A 26,196-nucleotide genomic window follows, 5' to 3' on the forward strand; every position below is an offset into this window, starting at 1 on the left:
ACGAAATATTTTGGTTGATTCAGCCATATAAAAATGTAGAGTAGGGCATGTTGGCTCACATCTGTTATCCTAATGCTTTGGGAAGCCAAGACGGGAGGATCACTTGAGGCCAGGAGTTTGAGACCAGCCTGGGAAATATAGCGAGACCCTGTCTCTATATTTAAAAAAATTGTTAATGTAAAAAACATTCTTTATGGGCTGTATGAAAACAAGAGACATGCCAGATTTGGCCTTCACTGTTAGACTCTTTGAAAAAGAGACTCTGTTTGCTTCATCTCCATTGACCCATAAAATCCAATTGCATTCTGATTTTTGTGGCTAAATGCTATTAAAGATCTACCTCCATGCCAAATCCAACGACTTCATCTCAGTTCCCACCCTTTTTGACCTCTACAGCCTTTGGCAATGTTGACCACATCCTCTTCTTGAAATTATGTCTTTTCTTGATTTCTAAGACACCACTCTCTACTTTTTTCTCTTGCTTCTTTGATGAGTCTTTGTCATCCTTTACATTGCAGTGTTTTCTAGAGTTTGCCCTCTGCCCTCTATCATTCTGTACTCTTTCCTAGAGATGTCTAATCTACCTCTGTTTCAGCAATCACCATGTGCTGTCAACTCCTAGGTCTCTCCTGATGAGTGAGTCATATTTCCAGCTCCCTACCGTGCATGTATATTGGAGTCACATTCTAAATAAGTCCAAAATGGAATTTACTTTCCTCTGATACTATTTCTTCTCTATTTTCTCAGTTGATAGCATCATCAATAGCTCCATTACCCAGAGAGTTATCTAATTTTTCCCACTTCACCTATCCAAGTAGTCCCCAAGGCCTATGAAGGCTCTCTATGCAGTATCTTACATTTGCTTCTTCTGTCCCTCAACCCTCCCTACTGATTAAAAGTAGATCCAGAATATCAGTCTCCATATTCCTATCTTATGACTTATCATACTTATATTTACACTACTACTTTGATAATAACTATCCTAATTAATATGAAATGGTAGCTCATTGTGGCTTTTATTTCCATTTCCCAAATTACTAGTGATGTTAAGCATCTTTCTATGTGCTTATTGGCCATTTGTATATCTTCTTTGGAGAAATGTTTATTCAAGTCCTTTGTCCATTTTTGAACTGGGCTCTTTGCTTTTTTGTTGTTGAGTTGTAGGAGTTCTTTATGTATTCTGGATATTAATCTGTTGTCAGACACATTATTTGCAAATATTTTCTCCCATTCTGTGGGTCATCTTTTCACTCTCTTGATAGTGTCCTTTGATACACAAAAGCTTTTAATTTTGATGAAGTCAAATTTATCTATTTTTTTCTTTTTTGCCTGTGTTTCTGGTGTAATATGTAAGAAATCATTATATCAAATCCAGTATCACGAAGCTTTTCCCCTATGTTTTCTTCTAAGAATTTTATAGCTTTAGCTCTTAGATTTAGGTCTTTGATTCATTTTGAGTCAATTTTTGCATAAGGTATCAGGTAAGGGTACAATTTCATTGTTTTACATGAGGCTATCAAGTTTCCCCAGTACCATCTGTTGAAAAGTTTGTCCTTTCCCCATTGGATGGTATTAGCATCTTCATTGAAAATCAGTTGATCATATAGAGAGGGTGTATTTCTGGGCTCTCAATTCTTCTCCACTGATGTATATATCTGTCCTTATGCTAGTATCACACACTCTTTGGATTAGTATGGATCTATAGTAAGTATTTTTTCTTGGTGGTGTTTTTGTTTGTTTTTTGTTTTGTTTTTTAGACAGAGCCTTGCTTTGTCGCCTAGGTTGGCATGCAGTGGCATGATCTCAGCTCACTGCAACCTCCATCTCCCAGGCTCAGGTTATCCCACCTCAGCCTCCTGAATAGCTGGGACTACAGGTGCGCACCACCATATCTGACTAATTTTTGGTTTTTTTTTTTGTAGCGACAGGGTTTCACTATGTTGCCCAGGCTGGTGTGAAACTCCTGGGCTCAAGTGATCTTCCCGGTTTGGCCTCCCAAAGTGGTAACTGCAGGTGTGAGCAACTGCATCCGGCCTGCAGTAAGTTTTGAAATCAGGAAATGTGAGCCCTCCAACTTTGTTCTTCTTTTTCAAGATTATTTTAGCTATTTGGAGTCTCTTAATATCCCATATGAATTTTAGGATGGGTTTTTCTGTTTCTGCCAAAAAAAAAAGTCATTGGGATTTTGATAGGGATTGCATTCAGTCTAAAAACTCTTTAAAAAATTTACAGTCTACAAAGCAATATGGGGAAGTCCACTTTTTCCCATATTGGGGAAAAGATTGCTTTGGGTGGTTCTGTCATCCTTTTTTAATTTTTATTTATTTCTATTTTATTTTTTATTTTTATTTTTTTTGAGAGGGAGTTTCGCTCTTGTTGCCTAGGCTGGAGTGCTACAAGAAGACATAAATGAATAAATGAACATACATCCTGTGTTCATGGATTGGAGGACAGTGTTATTAAGATGACAGAACCTGCTGGGTATGGTGGCTTACACCTGTAATCCCAGCACTTTGGGAGGCTGAGGCAGGAGGATCACCTGAGGTCAGGAGTTCGAGACCAGCCTGGCCAACATGGTGAAACCCCGTCTCTTCTAAAAATACAAAATATTAGCCAGGTGTGGTGGTGGGTGCCTGTGATCCCAGCTACTCGGCAGGACAATCACTTGAACCTGGGAGGCGGAGGTTGCAGTGAGCTAGGATCATGCCACTGAACTCTAGCCTGGGCAAAAGAGCGAGACTTCATCTAAAAAAAAAAAAAGAAAAAAATATATATATACACATATATATTCTTCAACTAGATCAGCGTGAAGGAGATGCTTAGGTCTGAGTTCTTTCACCAGTAATATGAGGTACTGGACTACTTGGCCAAGTTTAGTTATTAGTGTCCAGTTTTTTGCACTAGTTACTGAAAGACAGGTTTGTCCTTTTTCATCAAGTTTATGTGATAACTTTTTGTTTTAAGTATTTTTTGCAGGTTTGGAAAGTCTGTTGGAAAGTTGATTTCTATTCTGAAGGCCCCTTCATCAAATAAAATGTTGTCAGGAAAAAAAAAAAAGCCTTGCCAAGTCAATAAATGAGGTTTATCAAGTTGGATGCTTGTTATTATAAAGTATTTCGTTCCACATTGGTAGATATCTTCAAGCTCCCTCATCGACTTCCTGCTGGCCACTGTGTTGGATTTTCCTTCCCTACTTCCCACCCAGAAATCAGTTTAGTCTCTAAAAACCAGTCATGGTCTTTACTCCTTTTCAAAGCACTGGATTCTGATATGCAGCCAGATTCATCACATGAGGAATGATATTTGGGGCGGAACTGTCGATAGCTAGGTGTCTCTGAAGGCATTGTTTTTGTCGTTGTTGTTTTGTTTTTTGTCTGCCCTTTTTCTCCCTTTCACTGAATGGCTTCCTTATAACATGAACTTACACATGATGTGTTATCATTCTACCTCATAATCTTTCAGTTTCAGCTCCTATTGCTAACTGGCCTTCTCATCAATTTTCATGATGAATTATCTGATTATCCCAGCCCAGCTTTTCAATCTAGGTGATACCACCATTGCTCAATTTATGAATAAACCTTTATTAGAGGCCCACCCCTTTGCCAGAGAGCTGTGGTCAGGAGATCCGGGTCATGTATTAAATGAGAGCACCTTGACAACAGAGTGGGCAGGGCACTCATCCTTGCACAGGATATGGATATGAGTATATAAGCACCAATGGATATTTCTTTTTGTTTGAGACAGGATGTTGCTCTGTCACCTAGGCTGGCGTGCAACAGCACAATCTTGGCTCACTGCAGCATCAGTCTCCCAGGATAAATTGGTCCTCCCACTTCAGCCTCCCCAGTAGGTGGGACTACAGGGGTGGGCTACCATGCCTAATTTTTGTGTTTTTTGTAGAAATGGGGTTTTGCTATATTGCCCAGGCTGGTCTCTAACTCCTAAGCTCAAGCTATTTTCCTACCTCGGCCTTCCAAAGGGCTGGATTACAGGCATGAGACACTGCATCCAGCCACCAATGGATATTTCTAGAAAAGGGAAAGAGGATATCGTTTTAATTATCTCTATGTAACTGGAACTGAGAAAGAATGTGTTGTGGTCCAGCAGCACTGATATCTATTAAAACCTAGAGGCTTTTTCATACAGCCAGTCCTAACTCACATTAGTAGAAATGACCTTTTGGATCTATTTATCTTTTCTCAGTTTTCTCACTTATGCACTTATTTTCTTTTTAAAGTTAAGGCATAATTTACATGTTAAAATTCACCTTTTAAAAAATGTTCTGTTCTAAAACTTTTGACGGTGTAGATAGTCATGTAATTACTACAATCAAGATTTAGAACAGTTCCATAACCTTAAATCCTCTCATGACCCTTTGTAGCCAACCCCTGCCCCTGCATCCAGCCCTTGGCAGCCATTGATTTGTTGTCTATCCCTTACAGTTCTTCCATTTCCAGGATGTGATATAAACAGAGTCGTGCAATGTGTAGCCATTTAAGCTTGGCTTGTTTACCTAGCAGAATGCATTTGAGATTCATCCATGCTGTTTTGTGTGTCAGTAGATCATTCCTTTTTAAAAAAAAAATGACAAAAATGATTTTATTAAGATATAATTTAACGTAGTAAAATTCATTATTTTTAATGTACAGTTCTGTGAATTGGACAAATGCATACAATCATGTGATTACCAATAGAAGGCACAGAACAACTTTCTTCACCTCTAAAAATTCCCCCATACCCCTTTGAGGTAAACCCCCTCCCTCCTTCATTGCCAGGCAACCACTGATCTATTTTCTGTCTTTATAGTTTTGCTTTTTCCAGAGTGTCATATAAATGGAATCATATGGTATGGAGCCTTATGAGTTTGGTTTCACTTAGCATAATGCATTTGAGATTCATCCATGTTATTGTGTGTATCACTACTATTTGTTTTTATTGCTGAGCAGTATTGCATTGTATGATGATATAGTTTGAGTGTCCCCTCCAAATCTCATGTTGGAATGTAATCCCCAGTATTGGAGGTGGGGCCTGGTAGGAGGTGACTGGATTGTGGGGGCAGATCCCTCATGAATGGCTTACAACCATTCCCTTGGTGATAAGTGAGTTCTCATGAGATCTGTTTGTTTCATAATGGATAGCACCAGCTAAGTGCATTGGCTTACACCTGTAATCCCAGCACTTTGGGAGGCTGAGGCAGAAGGATCTCTTAAGGCCAGGAGTTCAAGACCAGCCTGGGCAAAATGGCAAGACCCTGTCTCTTCAAAAAATTTTAAAAATTAGCCCGGTATGGTGGCTTATGCCTGTGGTCCCAGCTTCTAAGGATGCTGAAGTGAGAGGATTGCTTGAGCCTAGGGGGTTGACGCTGCAGTGAGCCATATTCACACCACTGTACTTCAGCCTGGGTGACAAAGCAAAACCCTGTCTAAAAAAAATGTGTAGCACTACTGCCACCAGTGCACATATGTGGACCCTGCCATGCCTGTGCCCCACCACTGCTGGCACATGTGCAGACTCCACTGCACTGCCACCACCAGTGCATACACACATGGGCCCAGCTGCACTGCTGCCCTGCTACTGCTGGCACATGCACACAAGCATGAACCCTGCTGCCACTGCCCGGAAAAAATGCTTTTGCCAGCATCCCTCATTGCAGCCTTGTTGCCAGTGGACCAGGAACACCTCAGGTCTTCCAGTGCAGCAGGTGCCCGACCATGAGAGGCCAGAGTACAAAGCCATGAGCCTGTCCCAGTCCCCCAGGATTAGAGCTTACAGCCCAGGAATGCTGAGCTGAGTCTTGTCCCCCTAAAAACACTTAGAAATGATGCCAGTTGACTAAACCCAACTTATAACACAGTCAAACCCTCAAGGGCATCAAAGAATATAAGAGCAAAAAGCCCCATCCAAAGGACAGCAACTTCAAAGATTAAAGGAATAACAGTCCACACAGATGAGAAAGAACCAGCACAAGAACCCTGGCAACCCAAAAAGCCAGAGTTTCTTCTTATCTCCAAATGACCACAATAGCTCCCAAGCGATGGTTCTTAACCAGACTGAAATGGCTGGAATGAGAGACACAGAATTCAGAATCTGGATGGCAAGGAAGATAAATGAGATTCCAGAGAAATCTGAAACCCAATCTAAGGAATCTAAGAAGTCCAGTAAAATAATACAAGAGCTGAAAGATGAAACAGCCATTTTAAGAAAGAACCAAACTGATCTATAGAGCTAAAAAAAAGAACTCACAAGAATTTAATAATACAACTGGAAGTATTAACAGCAGAACAGGCCAAGCTGAGAAAAGAATCTCAGAGCTCGAAGACTAGTTCTTCAAATCAACTCAGACAGAAATAAAGAAAAAAGAATGAACAAAACTTCCAAGAAATATGGGATTATGTAAAGAGACTAAACCTACAACTCATTGACATCCCTGAAAGAGGGACAGAGAGCAAGCAACTTGGAAAACCTATTTGAGGATATTGTCCATAAAAATTTCTGCAACCTTGCTGGAGAGGTTGACATTCAAATTCAAGAAATTCAGAGAAGCCCTGTGAGATATTATACAAGAATACCATCTCCAAGACATATAGTCATCAGATTCTCCAAGGTTAATGTAAAAGAAAAAATATTAAAGGCAACTAGAGAGAAAGGGCAGGTCGCTTACGACAGGAATCCCCATCAGGCTAACAGCAGACCTTTCAGCAGAAACTCTACAAACCAGAAAAGATTGGGGCAGTTTATGTTTAGCATCCTTAAAGAAAATAAATTCCAACCAAGAATTTCATATCCAGCCAAACTAAGCTTTGTAAGTGAAGGAGAAATAAGATCCTTTTCAGACAAGCAAATGCTAAGGGAATTAATTACCACCAGACCTGCCTTACAAGAGATCCTTAAGTGAGTACTAAACATGGAAATGAAAGACCGTTACCAGCCACCACAAAAACACACTTAAATACATAGACCATTGACACTATAAAGCAACTACACAATCAAGTTTACATAAACAAGCTAACAACACAATGACAATGTCAAATCTGCACATATCAATATTAACTTTTAATGTAAAAAGGTTAAACACCCCATTTAAAAGGCACAGAGTGGCAAGTTGGATAAAAAACAAGACCCAACTGTACATTGTCTTTAAGAGAGACACATCTCACATGCAATGATATCCATATGCTCAAAGTAAAGGGATGGAGCAAAATCTATCAAGTGAATGGAAAACAAAAAAGAGCAGGGGTTGCTATTCTTATTTTAGACAAAATAGACTTTACTTATTTATTTTTTTGAGATGGAGTCTTACTCTATCGCCCAGGCTGGAGTGCAGTGGCACAGTCTTGGCTCACTGCAACCTCTGCCGCCCAGGTTCAAGCAATTCTCCTGCATCAGCCTCCCAAGTAGCTGGGATTATAGGCACCTGCCACCACGCCTGGCTAATTTTTGTATTTTTAGTAGAGACGGGGTTTCACCACCTTGATCAGGTTCGTCTTGAACTCCTGACTTCATGAACCACCTTGGCCTTCCAAAGTGCCGGAATTACAGGCATGAGCCACCACACCCAGTCTGACAAAATAGATTTTAAACCAAAATGACCCAAAAGGACAAAAAAGAGCATTACATAATGATAAAGCGTTCAATTCAACAAGAAGACTTACCTATCCTAACACTGGAGGACCTAGATTCATAAAACAAGTTATTGGAGACCTATGAAGAGACTTAGATAACCATATAATAATAGTGGGAGACTTTAACACCCCACTGACAGTGTTAGACAGATCACTGAGGCAGAACACTTACAAAGATATTTGGGATCTAAACTTGACGCTTGACAAAATGGACCTAACAGCTATCTACAGACACTCCACCCAAAAACAACAGAATATACATTTTTTTAAACCTACACATAACACATACTCTAAAATAGACCACACACTCAGCCATAAGACAATTCTTAACAAATTTTTAAAACCCAAAATCATACCATCCACACTCTCGGATCACAACATGATAAAAATAGAAATCAATGCCACCATCTCTTAAAACCATATAATTGCATGGAAATTAAACAATCTTCTCTTGAATGATTTTCAGGTAAATGCTGAAATTAAGGTAGAAATCAAGAAATTTTTTGAAACTAACAAAAACAAGGATACAACATACCAGAATCTCTGGCAAACAGCTAAAGCAATGTTAAGAGGAAAGTTTATGGTGCTAAATGCCCACACCAAAATTAGAAAGATCTCAAACTAACAACCTAACATCATACCTAGAGGAATGAGAAAAATGAACAAACCAACCCCAAAGCTAGCAGAAGAAAAGAATTAACCAAAATCACAGCTGAATTGAATGAAATTGTGACACAAAAAAAATACAAAAGATCAACGAAACCAAGTTTTTTGAAAGAATAAGTAAGATTGATAGATCACTAGCTAGACTAACCAAAAAAAAAAAAAAAAAAAAAAGAGAGAGAGAGAAGGAGAGAGAAGATCCAAATATATAAAATCAGAAATGACAAAGGGGACAGTACCACCAACCCCACAGAAATATAAAATACCTTCAGAGACTATTACGAACATCTGAATGTACACAAACTAGAAAACCTAGTGGATAAATTCCTGGAACATACAACCTCAAAAAGTAGAACCAGGAAGAAACTGGAACCCTGAACAGACCAATAACAAGTTCCAACACTAAATCAGTAATAAAAAAAACCTACCAATCGGAAAAAGTCCTGGACCAGAAGGATTCACAGTCAAATTCTACCAGGTGTATAAAAGAGGTGGTACCAGTCCTACTAAAACTATTCCAAAAAAATTGAGAAGGAGGGACTCCTCCCTAATTCATTCTACAAAGCCAGCATCATTTTGATAACTGAAACCTGCCAGAGACACAATCTAAAGGAGAACTTCAGGCCAATATTCCTCATAAACACAGATGCAGAAATACTCAACAAAATACTGGCAAATTGAATCCAGCAGCACATCAAAAACTAATCCACCATGATCAAGTAGGCTTTATTCCTGGGATGCAAAGTTGGTTCAACATATGCCGGACTAAAACAGAACTAAACAAACTAAAAACAAAAACCACATCATCTCAATAGATACAGAAAAGGCTTTTGATAAAATTCAACATCTCTTCATGTTAAAAACCCTCAACAAACTAGGCATTGAAGGAACATACCTTAAAATAATAAGAGCCATCTATGACAAACCCACAGCCAATATCATACTGAACAGGCAAAAGCTGGAAATGCCCTTGAGAACTGGAACAAGACAAGGATGCCCACTATCACCACTCTTATTCAACATAGTACTGGAAGTCCTAGCCAGAGCAACCAGGCAAGAGAAATAAAAGGCATCCAAATAGGAAGAGAGGAAGTCAAACTATCTCTGTTTGTAGACAATACGATTCTATACCTAGAAAACCCTATAGTCTCTGGCCAAAGGCTCCCAGATTTGATAAACAACTTCAGCAAAACTTCAGGATAAAAAAATCAATGTACAAAAAGCAGCAGCATTTCTACACACCAATGAAGTCCAAGCTGACAGTCAAATCAAGAATGCAATCCCATTCTCAATAGCCAAAAAACGAATAAAATATCCAAGGATACATCTAACCAGGGATGTGAAAGCTCTCTACAAAAAGAATTGTAAAACACTTCTGAAAGAAATCATAGATGACAAAAACAAATGGAGAAACATTCCATGCTCATGGATAGGAAGAATCATTATTGTTAAAATGGCCATACTGTCCAAAGCAACTTACAGATTCAACACTATTCCAATCAAATTACCAACAACATTTTACACAGAATTTTAAAAACTATTCTAAAATTTATGTGGAACCAAAAGAGAGCCCAAATAGACAAAGGAATCCTAAGCATAAAGAACAACGCTGGAGGCATTATACTACATGACTTCAAACTGTACTAGAAGGCTACAGTAACTAAAACAGCACAGTACTGGTACCAAAACAGACACATAGACCAATGGAACAGGTTAGAGAACCCAGAAACAAAGCTGCTGGCAAGGACATCATGACAAAGACTCCAAAAGCAATTGCAACAAAAACAAAAATTGACAAGTGGGACCTAATAAAACTAAAGAGCTTCTGCACAGTAAAAGAAACTATCAACAGAGTAAACAGACAACCTACAGAATATTTATAAACTATGTATTCAATAAAGGTCTAATATCTAGGATCTATAAGGAACTTAAATTAGCAAGCAAAAACCAGACAACCCCATTTTAAAATGAGCAAAGGACATGAACAGACACTTCTCAAAAGACATACATATGGCCAAGAAACATATGAAAAAATGCTCAACATCACTAATCATCAGAGAAATGCAAATCAAAACCACAATGAGATACTATCCCACACCAGTCAGAATGGCTATTCTTAAAAAGTGAAAAAATAACAGATGCTAGCAAGGCTATGGAGAAAGCAAATGCTTATACACTGCTGTTGGGGATGGAAATTAGTTCAGTCCCCGTGGAAACCAGTACGGAGATTTCTCAGATAACTTAAAACAGAGCTATTGTTTGACCCACCAATCCCATTACTAGATATACACCTAAAGAAATATAAATAATTCTACCATAAAGACACATGCATGCATATGTTTATTGCAGTGCTATTTACAATAGCAAAGACGTGGAATCAACCTAGATGCTCATCAAAGATGGACTGGATAAAGAAAATGTGGTACATATACACCATGGAATACTACGCAGTCATGAAAAAGAATGAAATCATCTCCTTTGTAGCAACATGGCTGGAGCTAGAGGCCATTACCCTAAGTAAATTAATACAGGAAGAGAAAACCAAATATTACATGTTGTTCTCTCATAAGTGGGAGCCAAACATTGAGTACACATGGACATGAAGAAGGGAATAACAGACACTGAGGCCTACTTGAGGGTGGAGAAGTGGATTGAAAAACTACCTATTGGGTACTATGCTCATTACATGGGTGGTGAAATAATTTGTACACCAAAACCCTGCCACACACAGTTTACCCATGTAACAAACCAGCACATGTACCCCCGAACCTAAAATAAAAGTTAGGGAAAAGATATAAATAAAAGTGTTTGGCACCTCCCCACTTGCTATCTTACTCCTTCTCATCATGCGATACTCCTGTTCCCCTTTCCCCTTACCTCATGATTGTAAGTTCCCTGAAGCCCTCACCACAAGCAATGCCAGCACCATGGTTCCTGTGCAGCCTGCAGAACTGTGAGCCAATTAAACCTCTTTTCTTTATAAATTACCCAGTCTCAAGTATTTCTTTATAACAAAGCAAGGATGGCCAAATACATATGAATGTACCACTGTTTGTTAATCCATCTACTACTTGAAGGATATTTGTTTCCAATTTGGTCAATTATGAATAAAACCACTATAAACATTTGTGTGAATCTAGGTTTTCATTTCACTTCTGTAAATACCCAAGAGTGAGACTACCTTGTCAAATGATAAGTGTATGTGCAGTTTTATATTAAAAAAAATAAAAAATAAGTAGAACATTTTTGTGGTTTTTTTTTGTTGTTGTTGCTTGCTTGTTTTTGAGACAGGGTCTCACTCTGTTGCTCAGGCTTGAGTGCAGTGGCATAGTCACGGCTCACTGCAGCCTTAACCTCCTGGGCTCAAGCAATCCTCCCACCTTAGCCTCTCAAGTAGGTGGGACTACAGGCACGTGCCACCACATCCGGCTAATTTTTGTATTTTTTTTATAGAGACAGGGTTTTGCCATGTTGCCCAGGGTGGGCTCAAACTCCTGGGCTCAAGCAATCTGCCTGTGTCGGCCTCCCAAAGTGTTGGGATTGCAGGCATGAGCCACCATGCCCGGCCTAGAACATATTTAATGTAAGAAAATGAGAAAACAGAAATGAGAAAAAATAAGAATCATTTATTACACTTCCTAGAAATAATAGCTGTTAATTTTTTTTTACATGGTCTTCTAGATTTTTCTAGCCATATATGCAAATTATTTTATATAACAGGCTTATATAGCTAAACTGTGAAATAGCCTTTTACATTAAATTATATAACATAAGCATTTTTCCTTGTCAACATATGTATTTTGCTCCTGTATTCCACTTTGCAGATATGCCCAAATTTCTTTGGTAAATATTTTTATAGCTAAATTTTTGTGTTCATCTTTTATTTCCTTGGGATAAATTCTAGGAAGCAGAATTGCAGAGTCAAATGCAAATGCAGCTTTTTTAGGCTATTGATACATGTTGCCAAATTGCCCATCTATTTACACTTTCTGCCATGAATAAGAGTACCCTTGTTCCTCTAACTCTTGTCTGCACCGTGTTATCATCGAACACACACACACATATGCGTGCACTCACATAAACATTGCCAATTTGAAGGATGAAAAGTTATCTGTAAGTAACAGTGTATAAAGTGAAAGTTCCTCCTTCCTAATTCGATTCCAGAAGTTAACTACTGTTAACCTCTCATGGTTTTAATTGTCGATTGTTTCACTTGTTTGGGGTTTAGTTTTTTGCTTGCTTGCTTGCTTGCTTTTTTAAGATGGCCAAGATCGATTAGTTGCTTCTTGTTTTTACCTTTAGTGTCATGCTTTATCAGATCCTTTCTTGTGTCAATGTTATATATTCATCTGTATTTTTTTCTGGTTTAGTTTTTTTGTTGTTGTTGTTGTTTGTTTTTTGTTTTTGAGACAGAGTCTTGCTCTGTCGCCCAGGCTGGAGTGCAGTGGCACGATCTCGGCTCACTGCAAGCTCCGCCTCCCAGGTTCATGCCATTCTCCTGCCTCAGCCTCCCGAGTAGCTGGAACTACAGGCATCCGCCACCACACCCGGCTAATTTTTTTGTTTGTTTGTTTTGTATTTTTAGTAGAGACAAGGTTTCACCATGTTAGCCAGGATGGTCTCGATCTCCTGACCTCGTGATCTGCCCGCCTTGGCCTCCCAAAGTGCTGGGATTACAGGCGTGAGCCACCGCACCCGGCCCTGGTTTAGTTTTTTAATTCACATGCTAAGTTAATATCCAAATGTTTCATTCCAGTAAGTTTCAAAAAAATTATAAAAGTAGAGGGAATATTTTAGCGAACTCCCATGTACCCATCACCTAGCTTCCCATTATCAACTGATAGCTGATCTTGTTTCACCTATACCCTCACCATTCTCCCTCCAATTATTTTGAAGCAAAACTCAGACATATCACTTTGGGTATCTCTAAAAGATGGGAACTCTTTACTAAATAGATTTATACATTTAAATATTTAATCCATTTGGAGTTTATTTTGGTGTTTAGTGTTATTTCAGAGATCTAGTTTTATTTCTCTTTTCAAACAGCTAGTTGCCCCAATACCACATATTGAATAATTCATTCTTTTGTCCATTGGTACAAAATGCTGCCTTAATAACATATTAAATTCTCATGTACTTGAATGTTTCTGGATTTTCTGTCCCATTGGTCTTTTTCTCCTTCCCTAGATCATGATATTTGTGTTATTTGATATTTTATGTCACATGAAACTGGAATTAAAGTTTTTTATTATTAATCTAACATATGAAGAAAACTAGTGGGAGATTAAGAATATGTACTTAGTTAAATAAAGATGTTTATAATAAGAATGTTTACTTTCTTTCAGCGATCCTTTAATGTGGACAGCTGTGATTGGAACTAATAATATACATGGACGCCATCCTCATACCAAGAAGATAAAAATTAAAGCAATCATTATTCATCCAAACTTCATTTTGGAATCTTATGTAAATGATATTGCACTTTTTCACTTAAAAAAAGCAGTGAGGTATAATGACTATATTCAGCCTATTTGCCTACCTTTTGATGTTTTCCAAATCCTGGACGGAAACACAAAGTGTTTTATAAGTGGCTGGGGAAGAACAAAAGAAGAAGGTAATTATGGTCTGAATTTTACTGATACACATTTTCCTGATTATGGGCAGAGGAAGGTCAAACCTTTTATATACATTCATGTGCCACATAATGACATTTAGGTTAATGACAGACCACACACACGATGGTGGTCTATAAGATTATTTTTCCGTATTTTTACTGTACCTTTTTTTTCTTTCCAGACAGAGTCTCACTCTGTTGCCCAGGATGGAGTGCAGTGGCACAATCTCGGCTCACTGCAGCATCCACCTCCCAAGTTCAAGTGATTCTCCTGCCTCAGCCTCCCAAGTAGCTGGGATTACAGGCATGCGCCACCATGCCCTGCTAATTTTTGTATTTTTAGTAGAGACGGGGTTTCTCCATGTTGGTCAGGCTGGTCTTGAACTCCCAGCCTCAGGTGATCCACCCACCTCGGCCTCCCAAAGTGCTGGGATTACAGGCATGAGCCACCGCACCTGACATTCAGCTAATTTTTGTATTTTTAGTAAAGACATGGTTTCACCATGTTGGCCAGGCTGGTCTCGAACTCCTGGCCTCCTGTGATCCACCCACCTCAGCCTCCCAAAGTGTTGGGATTACATACAGGCATGAGCCACTAAGCCTGGACTACTGTACCTTTTCTGTGTTTAGATATACAAATGCTTACTACTGTATCACAGCTGTCTACAATACTTAGTACAGCAGAACAGGTATGTAGCCTAGGAGTAACAGGCTATGCCATATACCCTAGGTATGCAGCAGACTGTACCACCTAGGTTTATGTAAGTGCACTCTATCATGGTTGCACAACAACAAAATTGCCTAATAATGTATTTCTCAGAATGTTCTCCATCATTAAGTGATGCCTGACTGTGTTTCACTCTGTGTATTTTTTATCACTTTATGCCATGAGATTGAAAAGTATTATAGGTTCTTATAAAACACTGAAAACAACTTTTTGAGGGGTCTGTTTTTCCTTGTGGGATAGGAGAGAAAATTCTCTTCCAAAGCAGAAATAGAGACTTTCTCTGATTGTACATGCCAAGATACTTCAACGTTAAGATAGAATGATAGTTCCAAGTGTTTCTGTAGTTTGAACTCACAGATGATGAAGCCAGCTTTGCAGCAGAATTCTCTATTTTAAGTAATAAGCTTCTGGCTATGAAGAATCATATTTAGTTTCCTTTTAATTTAATGCCTTGTTTAGTATCAGGCAAGATGATTGCGATATATTTTTTTAGTGTACATAGGGGCACTAAATGTTAACTGACCCAACTAATGGGAGGAATAAAAACATAGACGACACAGTCTCTTTGTCTTTGGTAATAAGAGCTACCACCATTTGGGAGCATTTACCATGTTTCAGGCCCTGTTTTTGTTCTTGTTGTTATTTAAAACACTTTTTTTTAGAGATGGGGGTCTCACTCTGTCACTCAGGCTGGAGTGCAGTGGTGTAATTATAGCTCACTGCAGCCTCAAACTCCTGGGCTCAAGCAATCCTCCTGCTTCAGCCTCTCCAATAGCTGGGACTACAGGCATGTGCCACCACACCCAGCTTTTTAAAACGTATTATGTATGTATAGATGTATGTTTTGTTTTGTTTTGTTTTTTTAAGAGACATGGTCTCGCTGCGTCACCCAAGCTGGAATGCAGTGACACAATCATGGCTCACTGTAATCTTTACCTCCTGGTCTCAAGTAATCCTCCTGCCTCAGCCTCCCAAGTAGCTGGGACTACAGGTAAGTGCCACCATGCCCAGCTAATTTTTTCATTTTTTTGTAGAGACAGGGTCTTGCCATGTTTCCTAGACTGGTCTTGAACTCCTAGTCTTAAGAAATCCTCCTGCTTCAGCCTCCCAAAGTGCTGAGATTACAGGTATGAGCCATTGTGCCCAGCTTCTGTTTGTTTGTTTTTAAGAGACGGTCTTGCTGTGTTGCCCAGGCTGGTCTCAAACTCCTGGCCTCAAGCAATCTAGCCGCTTCAGTCTCCTGAGTAGCTGGGTTTATAGGCATAAGCACCATTCCTGTCCTGGGTCCTGTTTTAAATATACTACTTTATTTTATGCCCCCAATATTCCTAAAACGGAGTTAATGTTATTTTTACCCCATTTAACAGACCAGTAATTGAGAATCTTAGAGGTTAAGAAGCTGGAACTCAAATCCAAGTCTCTTTTATTCTAAAGCCTGAATATTTAATAACTACATTAAACTGCTCTTGAGGGAATCATAGTCCTGTTAGGAATATATGAGGTTAAGTACTAAGATTCCTTTTTTCTTCCTATTCCCCACAGGCCCTAGCCATTTAAATATTTGTGGATTATTTAGCTAGGATGTAGATAAATGTACGAAAGACCTGTGAATTATTATTTTTCTTTTTTTCCCCATCTGTGAATACTTTTTAAGGAAGATAAGGAAAGCAATATGGTGTAGGGAAAGGAACATGGGCTTTAGATTCACAGACTTAATTCTGAATCCCAGCCTGCCGCTCTGTGCTAGCTGAATGACCATGGGCATGTTATTGACTCTTTAATAATAATTAGAATAATAATAGAAGCAATTACCATTTGTTTAGGGCCAGGTACTTAATAAAATGCTAAGCATTGCAATGCATTATCTCATTTAATACCCCCAGCAACACTACAGAAAATACTATAAAATGAATGAGTAAAATAAAGCTTAAAGAGGTTAAATAAGTTGCTTAAACTAATAAAATAACTAATTAAAAAACTAATAATTAATTAAAAATAACTAATTAAAACAATAACTAATTAAAAAACTATTAAATAATAAAAAACTAATAAAATAAGTTGCTTAAACTAATAAAGTAACTAAATGATAAAGTCAGAATTCAAGCCCAGTTCTGCCTGTTGCAAATCTCATGTATTTCCGCTATATTATTTATATATATATATATATATATATTTTTTTTTTTTTTTTTTTTTCTGAGAGGGAGTCTTGCTGGGTCTCCAGGCTGGAGTGCAGTGGCGCAATCTCGGCTCACTGCAACCTTCGCCTCCTGGGTTCAAGTGATTCCCCTGCCTCAGCCTCCCCAGTAGCTGGGACTACAGGCATGTGCCACCACACTCGGCTAATTTTTTGTATTTTAGTAGAGACGGGGTTTCACCATGTTGGCCAGGATGGTCTCGATCTCCTGACCTCGTGATCCACCTGCCTCGGCCTCCCAAAGTGCTGTGATTACAGGCGTGAGCCAGGTGCACCTGGCCTAATATATCATCTTTCACAATGTCATACAGTTTCATGATCTTTAAAGTGAGAGCAATGATACCCATCAGAGAGTTGTTCTGAGAATTAAATTAATTCTCCAGCAACATGATAGTTTACATGTACATACCAAGCTCCCCACTGAAAACTATTAAAGAGGGAGAATACATAGGTTAAGGACTCGGTGTGACAATAGAAACTTAGAGAGGGAACTGGAACACGGAAGTTGACTTTGATCTTGAGGGTATTCGCCAAAATGTTAACTTTTAATATTGATTTCAGTGGTTTCATGGGCCTTGGAAGGAGATGGTTAAAGAATAAAACTTGTCCAAGTTGGGAAGTAGGGAAGACACTCCCATAAAGCTGGAGTCTGTCCCATGGCTATACTTTAAAAATGAGTCACACTCATGACCCGGCATATAATTTTTTTTTTTTTTTTTTTTTTAAAGTCAGAATCTTGCTCTGTCACCCAGGCTGGAAGGTGGTGACGCAATCTCAGCTCACTGCATCTTCTGCCTCCTGGATTCAAACAATTCTTGTGTCTCAGCCTCTTGAGTAGCTGGGATTACAGAGGTGTACCACCACACCCAGTTAATTTTTGTATTTTTAGTAGAGATGGACTTTCGCCATGTTGGCCAGGCTGGTCTCAAAACTCCTGGCCTCAAGTCATCTGCCCACCTTGGCCTCCCAAAGTGCTAGGACTACAGGCGTGAGCCCCTGCGCCCACCTTGTTCTTATGTATATAGTATACTTCAAATGTGATCTAGGTAGGTTAAAAAAAAAAGGAGGGAAAAATACACATGGCTACATTAATCAAAAGAAAGCTGGATTACACCTGTAATCCTAGCACTTTGAGGGGCTGAGGTGGGAGGATTGCTTGAGGCCAGGAGTTCGAGACCAGCCTGAGCAACATAGGGAGACCTCGTTGCTAAAAGAAAATTAGCCAGGTATGGTAGTGCACGTCTGTAGTCCCAGCTATGTGGGAGGATCACTTGAGCCCAGGAGTTCGAGGTTATGGTGAGCTATGATAGCACCACTGCACTCCAGCCTGGGTAACAGAGAAAGACCCTGTATCCAGACAAGAAAGGAAGCTGGAATGGAAAAAAGAGAAAGTAGGAATGGCTATATAAATATCAGATAAAGTAGACTTAGAGCAAAGAAGATTACAAGGATGGTGAGAGACATTACATAATAATAAAAGGGTCAGTCCACCAAGAAGACATAGCAATGCTAAAAGTGTGTACACCAAAAAACAGACATACTGTTTCTTAAAAACATGCATGCAAACATACACTTACCATATGACCCAGCAATTGTACCCCTAGACATTTATCCCAGAGAAATACAAATGTCCACGCAAAAAACCTACTTACAGATGTTCATGAAAGCTTTATTTTAAAAGCCAAAAACTAAAAACAACCAAAATGTCCTTCAACAGGAGAATGCTTAAATAAACTAGTATAGCCTTAGAATAGAATAGAACTAAGCAGTTAAAAGGTATGAACGATTGATAGATGCAACAAGTTAGATGGACAAGGGCATTATGTTGAGTGAAAAGAAGCCAATTTTAAAATGTCATACACTATATGATTCCAAGTATATACCAATGAAATGACAAAATTATGCAGACAGAGAATAGATTAATAGTTGCTAGGGTTAAGAAGGTTAGGCAGCATGAAGGAGATTTTTGTCCTGATGGAATAACTCTATACCCCGTTTTTTTGTGGTGGTTTCATGGATCTACACACACATTGTATTAATCTCAGTCTCCAGATTTTGATATTGTATTTCAGTGACAGAGATGTAACCATTGTAGGAAACTGCATGAAAAATACACTTGACTTCTTGGTGCTATCTTTGCAACTTCCAATAACTCCATAATTATTTTAAAATAAAAAGCTTTTTAAATGAACCACATATAACCAACAAATCCTCACCTCCTATCGCCATCCCCATGTTTACTGGGAAAACTGCCTAATGGAAGGGGGAAAAGCTAGAAATTCCTTCTCCCCAAAATATGTAACTATAAATACCACTCACACAGATTTGCTCTCTAAAGTAACACTGAGTAGACTACAAAGCTTCAAGCTGAGAATTTAGTTTAAAACAGGTTCTAGCTTAGTAACATCCCAAGATTTGATCCTGACAACATCAAATGCAAATTATTTATATAGAAACCCAACTTCATCTAAGGCCTCAAAGAATATAACCGGATAAAGTTTCGGTGAAATTGAATGGATTACAATAAAAAGATCACAAATAATTAATATATTTAACATACATATCTAATATAATTAAATATAATAACTGAAATTAATTCAATGGGCTAAAGTTTAGAAGCACTTAAGATCCCACAGATTAAAATCAACCAAATATCAGTTCAAAGATCACCAAACACATAAGGAAACAAACCATTAATAGTGAAAGCCAACAGAAACAACAAACATATTAAGCCTCCCAAGGACTTCAGATATTAATATTTTTAGGTATAGAATTAAAACAATATGTAAATTGTTTAAAGAACTAAAAGGTAGAATTAAAAATGAGCAATAGACTGTTGTTTTGTTTTGTTTTGTTTTGTTTTTTTGAGATGGAGTCTTGCTCTGTCGCCCAGCTGGAGTGCAGTGGTGAGATCTCGGCTCACTGAAAGCTCCACCTCCAGGGTTCACGCCATTCTCCTGCCTCAGCCTCCTGAGTAGCTGGGACTACAGGCTCCCGCCACTGCACCCAGCTAATTTTTTTTGTGTTTTTAGTAGAGACGGGGTTTCACTGTGTTAGCCAGGATGGTCTCGATCTCCTGACCTTGTGATCCACCCGCCTTGGCCTCCCAAAGTGCTGGGATTACAGGTATGAGCCACAGGGCCCAGCCAAAAATGAGCAATAGACTATTTAGAAGGACTAGGCACTAGAATCTTTAAAAATGAAAAACATAATTGCTAGTATTTAAAACTCATTGGATAGGCTGGGCGTGGTGGCCCATGCCTGTAATCCTAACACTTTGGGAGCCAAGGTAGGTGGATCACCTGAGACCAGGAGTTTGAGACCAGCCTAGCCAACATGGTGAAACCCCAACTCCACTAAAAATACAAAAAATTAGCCAGGCATGGTGGTGGGTGCCTGTAATCTCAGCTACTTGGGAGGCTGAGGCAGGAGAATCACTTGAACCCAGGAGGCAGAGGTTGCAGTGAGCCAAGATCGTACCGCTGCACTCCAGCCTGGGCAACAAGAGCAACACTCTGTCTCAAAAACAAAAAACAAAAACAAAACTCATTGGATAAACTAGATATCATATTAGACACAGCTAAAGAGAGGATTTGTGAACCAGAAGATATATCTGGAGGAACTTCCTAGACTGTAGCACAGAAGGGAAAAAAGAGAAAACATGAAATAAGGTATAAGAAAGATAGAATGAGAAAATCTGATATACATCTAATGTGAGTGCCAGAGAGGAAGGAATAAAGAGGATAAAGGAGAGGCAATATTCAATGGATTTGGGTTGAAATTTCTTAAAAACTGATGAAAGACATGAATCCAGATAAAATATTAATAAGCACAATATTATCCAAAACAAAACGTAATCCCCTTTCATACATTATGCTGAAGTAGAACAAAGAAAAAAAAACCCAGAAGATCTGAAATGTAGCCAGAGATAAAAGAAAAATCCTTATAATAGAATTACAGATTAGTTTTCAGACTTCTCAATAGCAATAATGAAAGCCAAAAGACACCCTCTCCTGTTGCCGTGTGAAGATGTTCTTGCCTCCCCTTTGCCTTCTGCCATGATTGTAGGTTTCTTGAGGCCTACCCTCAAGAAACATAGCTTGAGTACAGACTGCAGAACTGATTATTCAGATTATCATGGCAGATGGGAGGCAGAACTAGATTGCAGCTCCAACGTGGAGCTTCTGTACAGACTGCAGAGCTGATTATTCAGATCATCATGGCAGATGGGAGGCAGAACTAGATTGCAGCTCTAACTTGGATGGACAGAGCAGCGTGTGGAGGCTGGCATCATGAATTTTAGCTCCAGAATGACTGCAGAAATAAACCGAGAATCCCAAGACAACCCACAGACCCTCTGAAGGAAGCAGACTGCTCCTGCAGGACCTGGGAGACACCCCAAATACTCTGGGAGGTGAGTAGCCTGGGGCAAGTTCTCAGCCCTGCTTGCCCACTGTCTGGAAACAGACTTGGTGCTGTTGAGGGGCATGGTGGGAGTGAGACTGGCTCTTTGGATTGTGTAGGAGCTGGATGAGGCCGTGATTGCCAGCTTTTCACCACTTCCCTGACAACCTGCATGACTCAGCAGAGGCAGCCATAATCACTCGGTATACAACTCCATTGACCTGGGCACCTCACCCCCATCCCCCACAGCAGCCTCAGCAAGACCCACCCAAGGAGAGTCTGAGCTCAGACATGCCTAGCCCCACCCCCACCTGATGGTCCTTCCCTACCCACCCTGGTTGCTGAAGACAAAGGGCATATACTCTTGAGAGTTTAGGGCCCTGCCCACCACTGGTTCCTCTCCATAATACCACAGCTGATGCTCTCTGGAAAACACCACCTCCCAGTAGGAGGCCAACCAGCACAAAAATAGGACATTAAACCACCAAAACTAAGAACCTTCACAGAGTCCATTTCAACCCCCTGCCATCTCTACTGGAACAGGTGCTGGTATTCACAGCTGAGAGACCCATAGATGGTTCACATCACGGGACTCTGTGCAGACAGCCCCCAGTACCAGCCCAGAGCCTGGTAGACTTGCTGGGTGGCTAGACAGAGAAGAAAGATAACAATCGCTGCAGCTTGGTTCTTAGGAAGCCACATCCATAGGATAGGTGGGGAGAGTACTACATCAAAGGAACACTCAACGGGATAAAAGAATGTAAACAACAGCCTTCAGCCCTAGACTTTCCTTCTGACAGAGCCTACCCAAATGAGAAGGAACCAGGAAACCAGCTCTGGTAATACGACAAAACAAGGCTCTTTAACACTCCCCAAAAAATCACACTAGCTCACCAGCGTTGGGGCCAAACCAAGAGGAAATCCCTGATTTACCTGAAAAAGAATTCAGGAGGTTAGTTATTAAGCTAATCATGGAGGCACCAGAGAAAGGCGAAGCCCAGTGCAAGGAAATCCAAAAAATGGTACAAGAAGTGAAGGAAGAAATATTCAAGGAAATAGATAGCATTAAGAAAAACAAAACTTCAGGAAACATTGGACACACTTACAGAAATGCAAAATGCTCTGGAAAGTCTCAGCAATAGAATTGAGCAAATAGAAGAAAGAAATTCAGAGCTCAAAGACAAAGTCTTTGAATTAACCCAATCCAACAAACACAAAGAAAAAAGAATAAGAAAATATGAACAAAGCCTCCAAGAAGTCTGGTATTATGTTAAACAACCAAACCTAAGCATAATTGGTGTTCCTGAGGAAGAAGAGAAACCTAAAGTTTGGAAAACATATTTGGGGGAATAATCGAGGAAAACTTCCCCAGCCTTGCTAGAGACCTAGACATCCAAATACAAGAAGCACAAAGAACACTTGAGAAATTCTCCGCAAAAAGATCATCATCTAGGCACACTGTCATCAGGTTATCTAAAGTGAAGGTGAAGGAAAGAATCTTAAGAGCTGTGAGACAAAAGCACTAGGTTACCTATAAAGAAAAACCTATCAGATTAACAGCAAATTTCTCGACAGGAACCCTACAAGCTAGAGGGGATTGGGGCCCTATCTTCAGCCTCCTCAAACAAAACAATTATCAGCCAAGAATTTTGTATCCCGTGAAACTAACCATCATGTGTAAAGGAGAGATAGAGTCTTTTTCAGACAAACAAATGCTAAGACAATTTGTCACTACCAAGCCACCACTACAAGAACTGCTAGAAGGAGCTCTAAATCTTGAAACAAATCCTGGAAACACATCAAGACAGAACCTCTTTAAAGCATAAATCTCACAGGACCTATAAAACAAAAATACAGTTTAAAAAGCATAAACAAAAAATCAAAAACCAAGGTACAAGGCAACAAATAGCATGATGAATGCAATGGTACCTCACATCTCAATACTAACATTGAATATAAATGACCTAAATGCTCCACTTAAAAGATACAGAACTGCAGACTGGATGAGAACTCACCCCATCTGCTGCCTTCAAGAGACTCACCTAACACATAAGGACTTGTATAAACTTAAAGTAAAGGAGTGGAAAAGGCATTTCATGCAAATGGACACCAAAAGAGAGCAGGGGTAGCTATTTTCATGTCAGACAAAACAAAACAAACTTTAATGCAATAGCAGTTAAAAAAGACAAAGAGGGACATTATATAATCGTAAAAGGCCTTGTCCAACAGGAAAATATCACAATCCTAAACATATATGCACCTAACACTGGAGTTCTCACATTTATAAAACAATTACTAATAGACCTAAGGAATGAGATAAACAGCAACACAATAATAGTGGTGGACCTCAATACTCTGCTGACAGCACTAGATAGGTCATCAAGACAGAAAGTCAACAAAGAAACAGTGGATTTAAACTATACCTTGGAACAAATAGACTTAACAGATATATACAGAACATTACATCCAACAACTGCAGAATACACTTTCTGTTCAACACTGCATGGAACTTTCTCCAAGATAGACCATCTGATAGGCCACATAATGAGCCTCAATAAATTTAAGAAAATTGAAATTATATCAAGAACTCTCTTGGACCACAGTGGAATAAAATTGGAAATCAACTCCAAAAGGAACTTTCAAAACCATGCAAATATATGGAAATTAAATAACTTGCTCCTGAATAATCAATGGGTCAAAAACAAAATCAAGATGGAAATTAAAAAATTATTCAAACTGAATGACAATAATGATGCAACCTATCAAAACCTCTGAAATACAGCAAAGGTGGTGCTAAGAGGAATGTTCATAACCCTAAATGCCTACATCAAAAAGATTGAAAGGACACAAACTGACATTCTAAGGTCATACTTCAAGGAACTAGAGAAACAAGAAAAAAACAAACCCAAACCCAGCAGAAGAAAGGAAACAACCAAGATCAGAGCAGAACTAAATGAAATTGAAACAAACAAAAAAAAATACAAAAGATAAATGAAACAAAAAGCTGGTTCTTTGAAAAGATAAATAAAATTGATAGGCCATTAGCAGGATTAACCAAGAAAAGGAGAGAGAAAATCCAAATAACCTCAATAAGAAACGTAACAGGAGATATTACAACTGACACTACAGAAATACAAAAGATCATTCAATGCTACTATGAACACCTTTATGCACATAAACTAGAAAATCTAGAAGAGGTGGATAAATTCCTGAAAAAATACAACCCTCCTAGCTTAAATCAGGAAGAAATAGATACCCTGAACAGACCAATAAAAAGTAGCGAGATTGAAATGGTAATTTTAAAATTACCAACCATAAAAATCCAGGATCAGATGGATTCATGGCAGAATTCCACCAGACATTCAAAGAAAATTGCTACCAATACTTTTGACACTATTCCACAAGATAGAGAAAGAGAGATCCCTCCCTAATTCTTTCTATGAAGCCATCATCGCCCTAATACCAAAACCAGGAAAGGACATAACCAAAAAAGAAAACTACAGACCACTATTCCTGATGAACATAGATGCTAAAACCCATAACAAAATACTAGCTAACAAAATCCAACAACATATCAAAAAGATAATCCACCAGCTGGGCGCAGTGGTTCACACCTGTAATCCCAGCACTTTGGGAGGCCAAGGTGGGCAGATCACCTGAGGTCAGGAGTTTGAGACCAGCCTGGCCAACTTGGTGAAACCCTGTCCCTACTAAAATTAGAAAAATTAGCTGGGCATGGTTGCAGGCGCCTGTAATCCCAGCTGCTTAGGAGGCTGAGGCAGGAGAATTGCTTGAACCCAGGAGGTGGAGGTTGCAGTGAGCTGAGATCGTGCCACTGCACTCCAGCCTGGGAAACAGAGGGAGACTCCCAGCTACTCAGGGGGCTGAGGCAGGAGAATTGCTTGAACCTGGGAGGCAGAGGTTGCAGTGAGCCAAGATTTTGCCACTGCACTCCAGCCTGGGCAACAGAGGGAGATTCCATCTCAAAAAAAAAAAAAAAAATGATAATCCACCATGATCAAGTGGGTTTCATATCAGGGATCCAGGGATGGTTTAACATACACAGAATTATAAACAAAAATCACATGATCATCTCAATAGACGCAGAAAAGGCATTCGGCAAAATCCAGCATCCTTTATGATTAAAACTCTCAGCAAAATCAGCATACAAGGGATATACCTCAATGCAATAAAAGCCATCTATGACAAACCCACAGCCAACATAATACTGAGTGGGGAAAAGTTGAAAGCATTCCCTCTGAGAACTGGAACAAGACAAGGATGCCCACTGTCACCTCTCCTCTTCAACATAGTACTGGAAGTCCTAGCCAGAGCAATCAGACAAGAGAAAAAAATAAAGGGCATCCAAATCAGTAAAGAGGAAGTCGAAGTGTCACTGTTTGCTGACAATATGATCACTTTCCTTGAAAACCCTAAAGACTCCTCCAGAAAGCTCCTAGAACTGATAAAAGAATTCAGCAGTTTCCAGATACAAGATTAATGTACACAAATCAGTAACTCTCCCATATACTAACAGCAGAGAATCAAATCAAGAACTCAAGCCTTTTTATGATAGTTGCAAAAAAAAAAAAAAATACTTAGGAATATACCTAACAAAGGAGGCAAAAGACCTCTACAGGGAAAACTACAAAACACTGCTGAAAGAAACCATAGATGACACAAACAAATGGAAACACATCCCATGCTCATGGATGGGTAGAGTCAATATTGTGAAAATGGCCATACTGTCAAAAGCAATCTACAAATTTGATGCAATCCCCATCAAAATACCACCATCATTCTTCAAAGAATTATAAAAAACAATTCTAAAATTCATATGGAACCAAAAAAGAGCCCACATAGCCAAAGCAAGACTAAGCAAAAAGAACAAATCTGGAGGCATCATACGACCTGATTTCAAACTATACTATAAGCCCATTGTCACCAAAACAGCATAGTACTGGTATAAAAA

The 26,196-nt window shown here is 39.2% G+C and overlaps 1 protein-coding gene across 1 annotated transcript in view; it reads left to right on the forward strand.

Moving 5' to 3' along the window:
• TMPRSS12 (transmembrane serine protease 12) overlaps window positions 1-26,196 on the forward strand; it is a 41,157-nt gene that overhangs the window by 1,943 nt on the left and 13,018 nt on the right. Inside the window, exon 3 of the mRNA XM_054442823.1 lies at window positions 13,631-13,899. Coding sequence (XP_054298798.1) covers window positions 13,631-13,899 — 269 coding nt within the window. The remainder of the gene's footprint in view (window positions 1-13,630; window positions 13,900-26,196) is intronic.

The sequence above is a fragment of the Pongo pygmaeus genome, chromosome 10 (assembly GCF_028885625.2).
Source record: "Pongo pygmaeus isolate AG05252 chromosome 10, NHGRI_mPonPyg2-v2.0_pri, whole genome shotgun sequence".
NCBI lineage: Eukaryota > Metazoa > Chordata > Mammalia > Primates > Hominidae > Pongo > Pongo pygmaeus.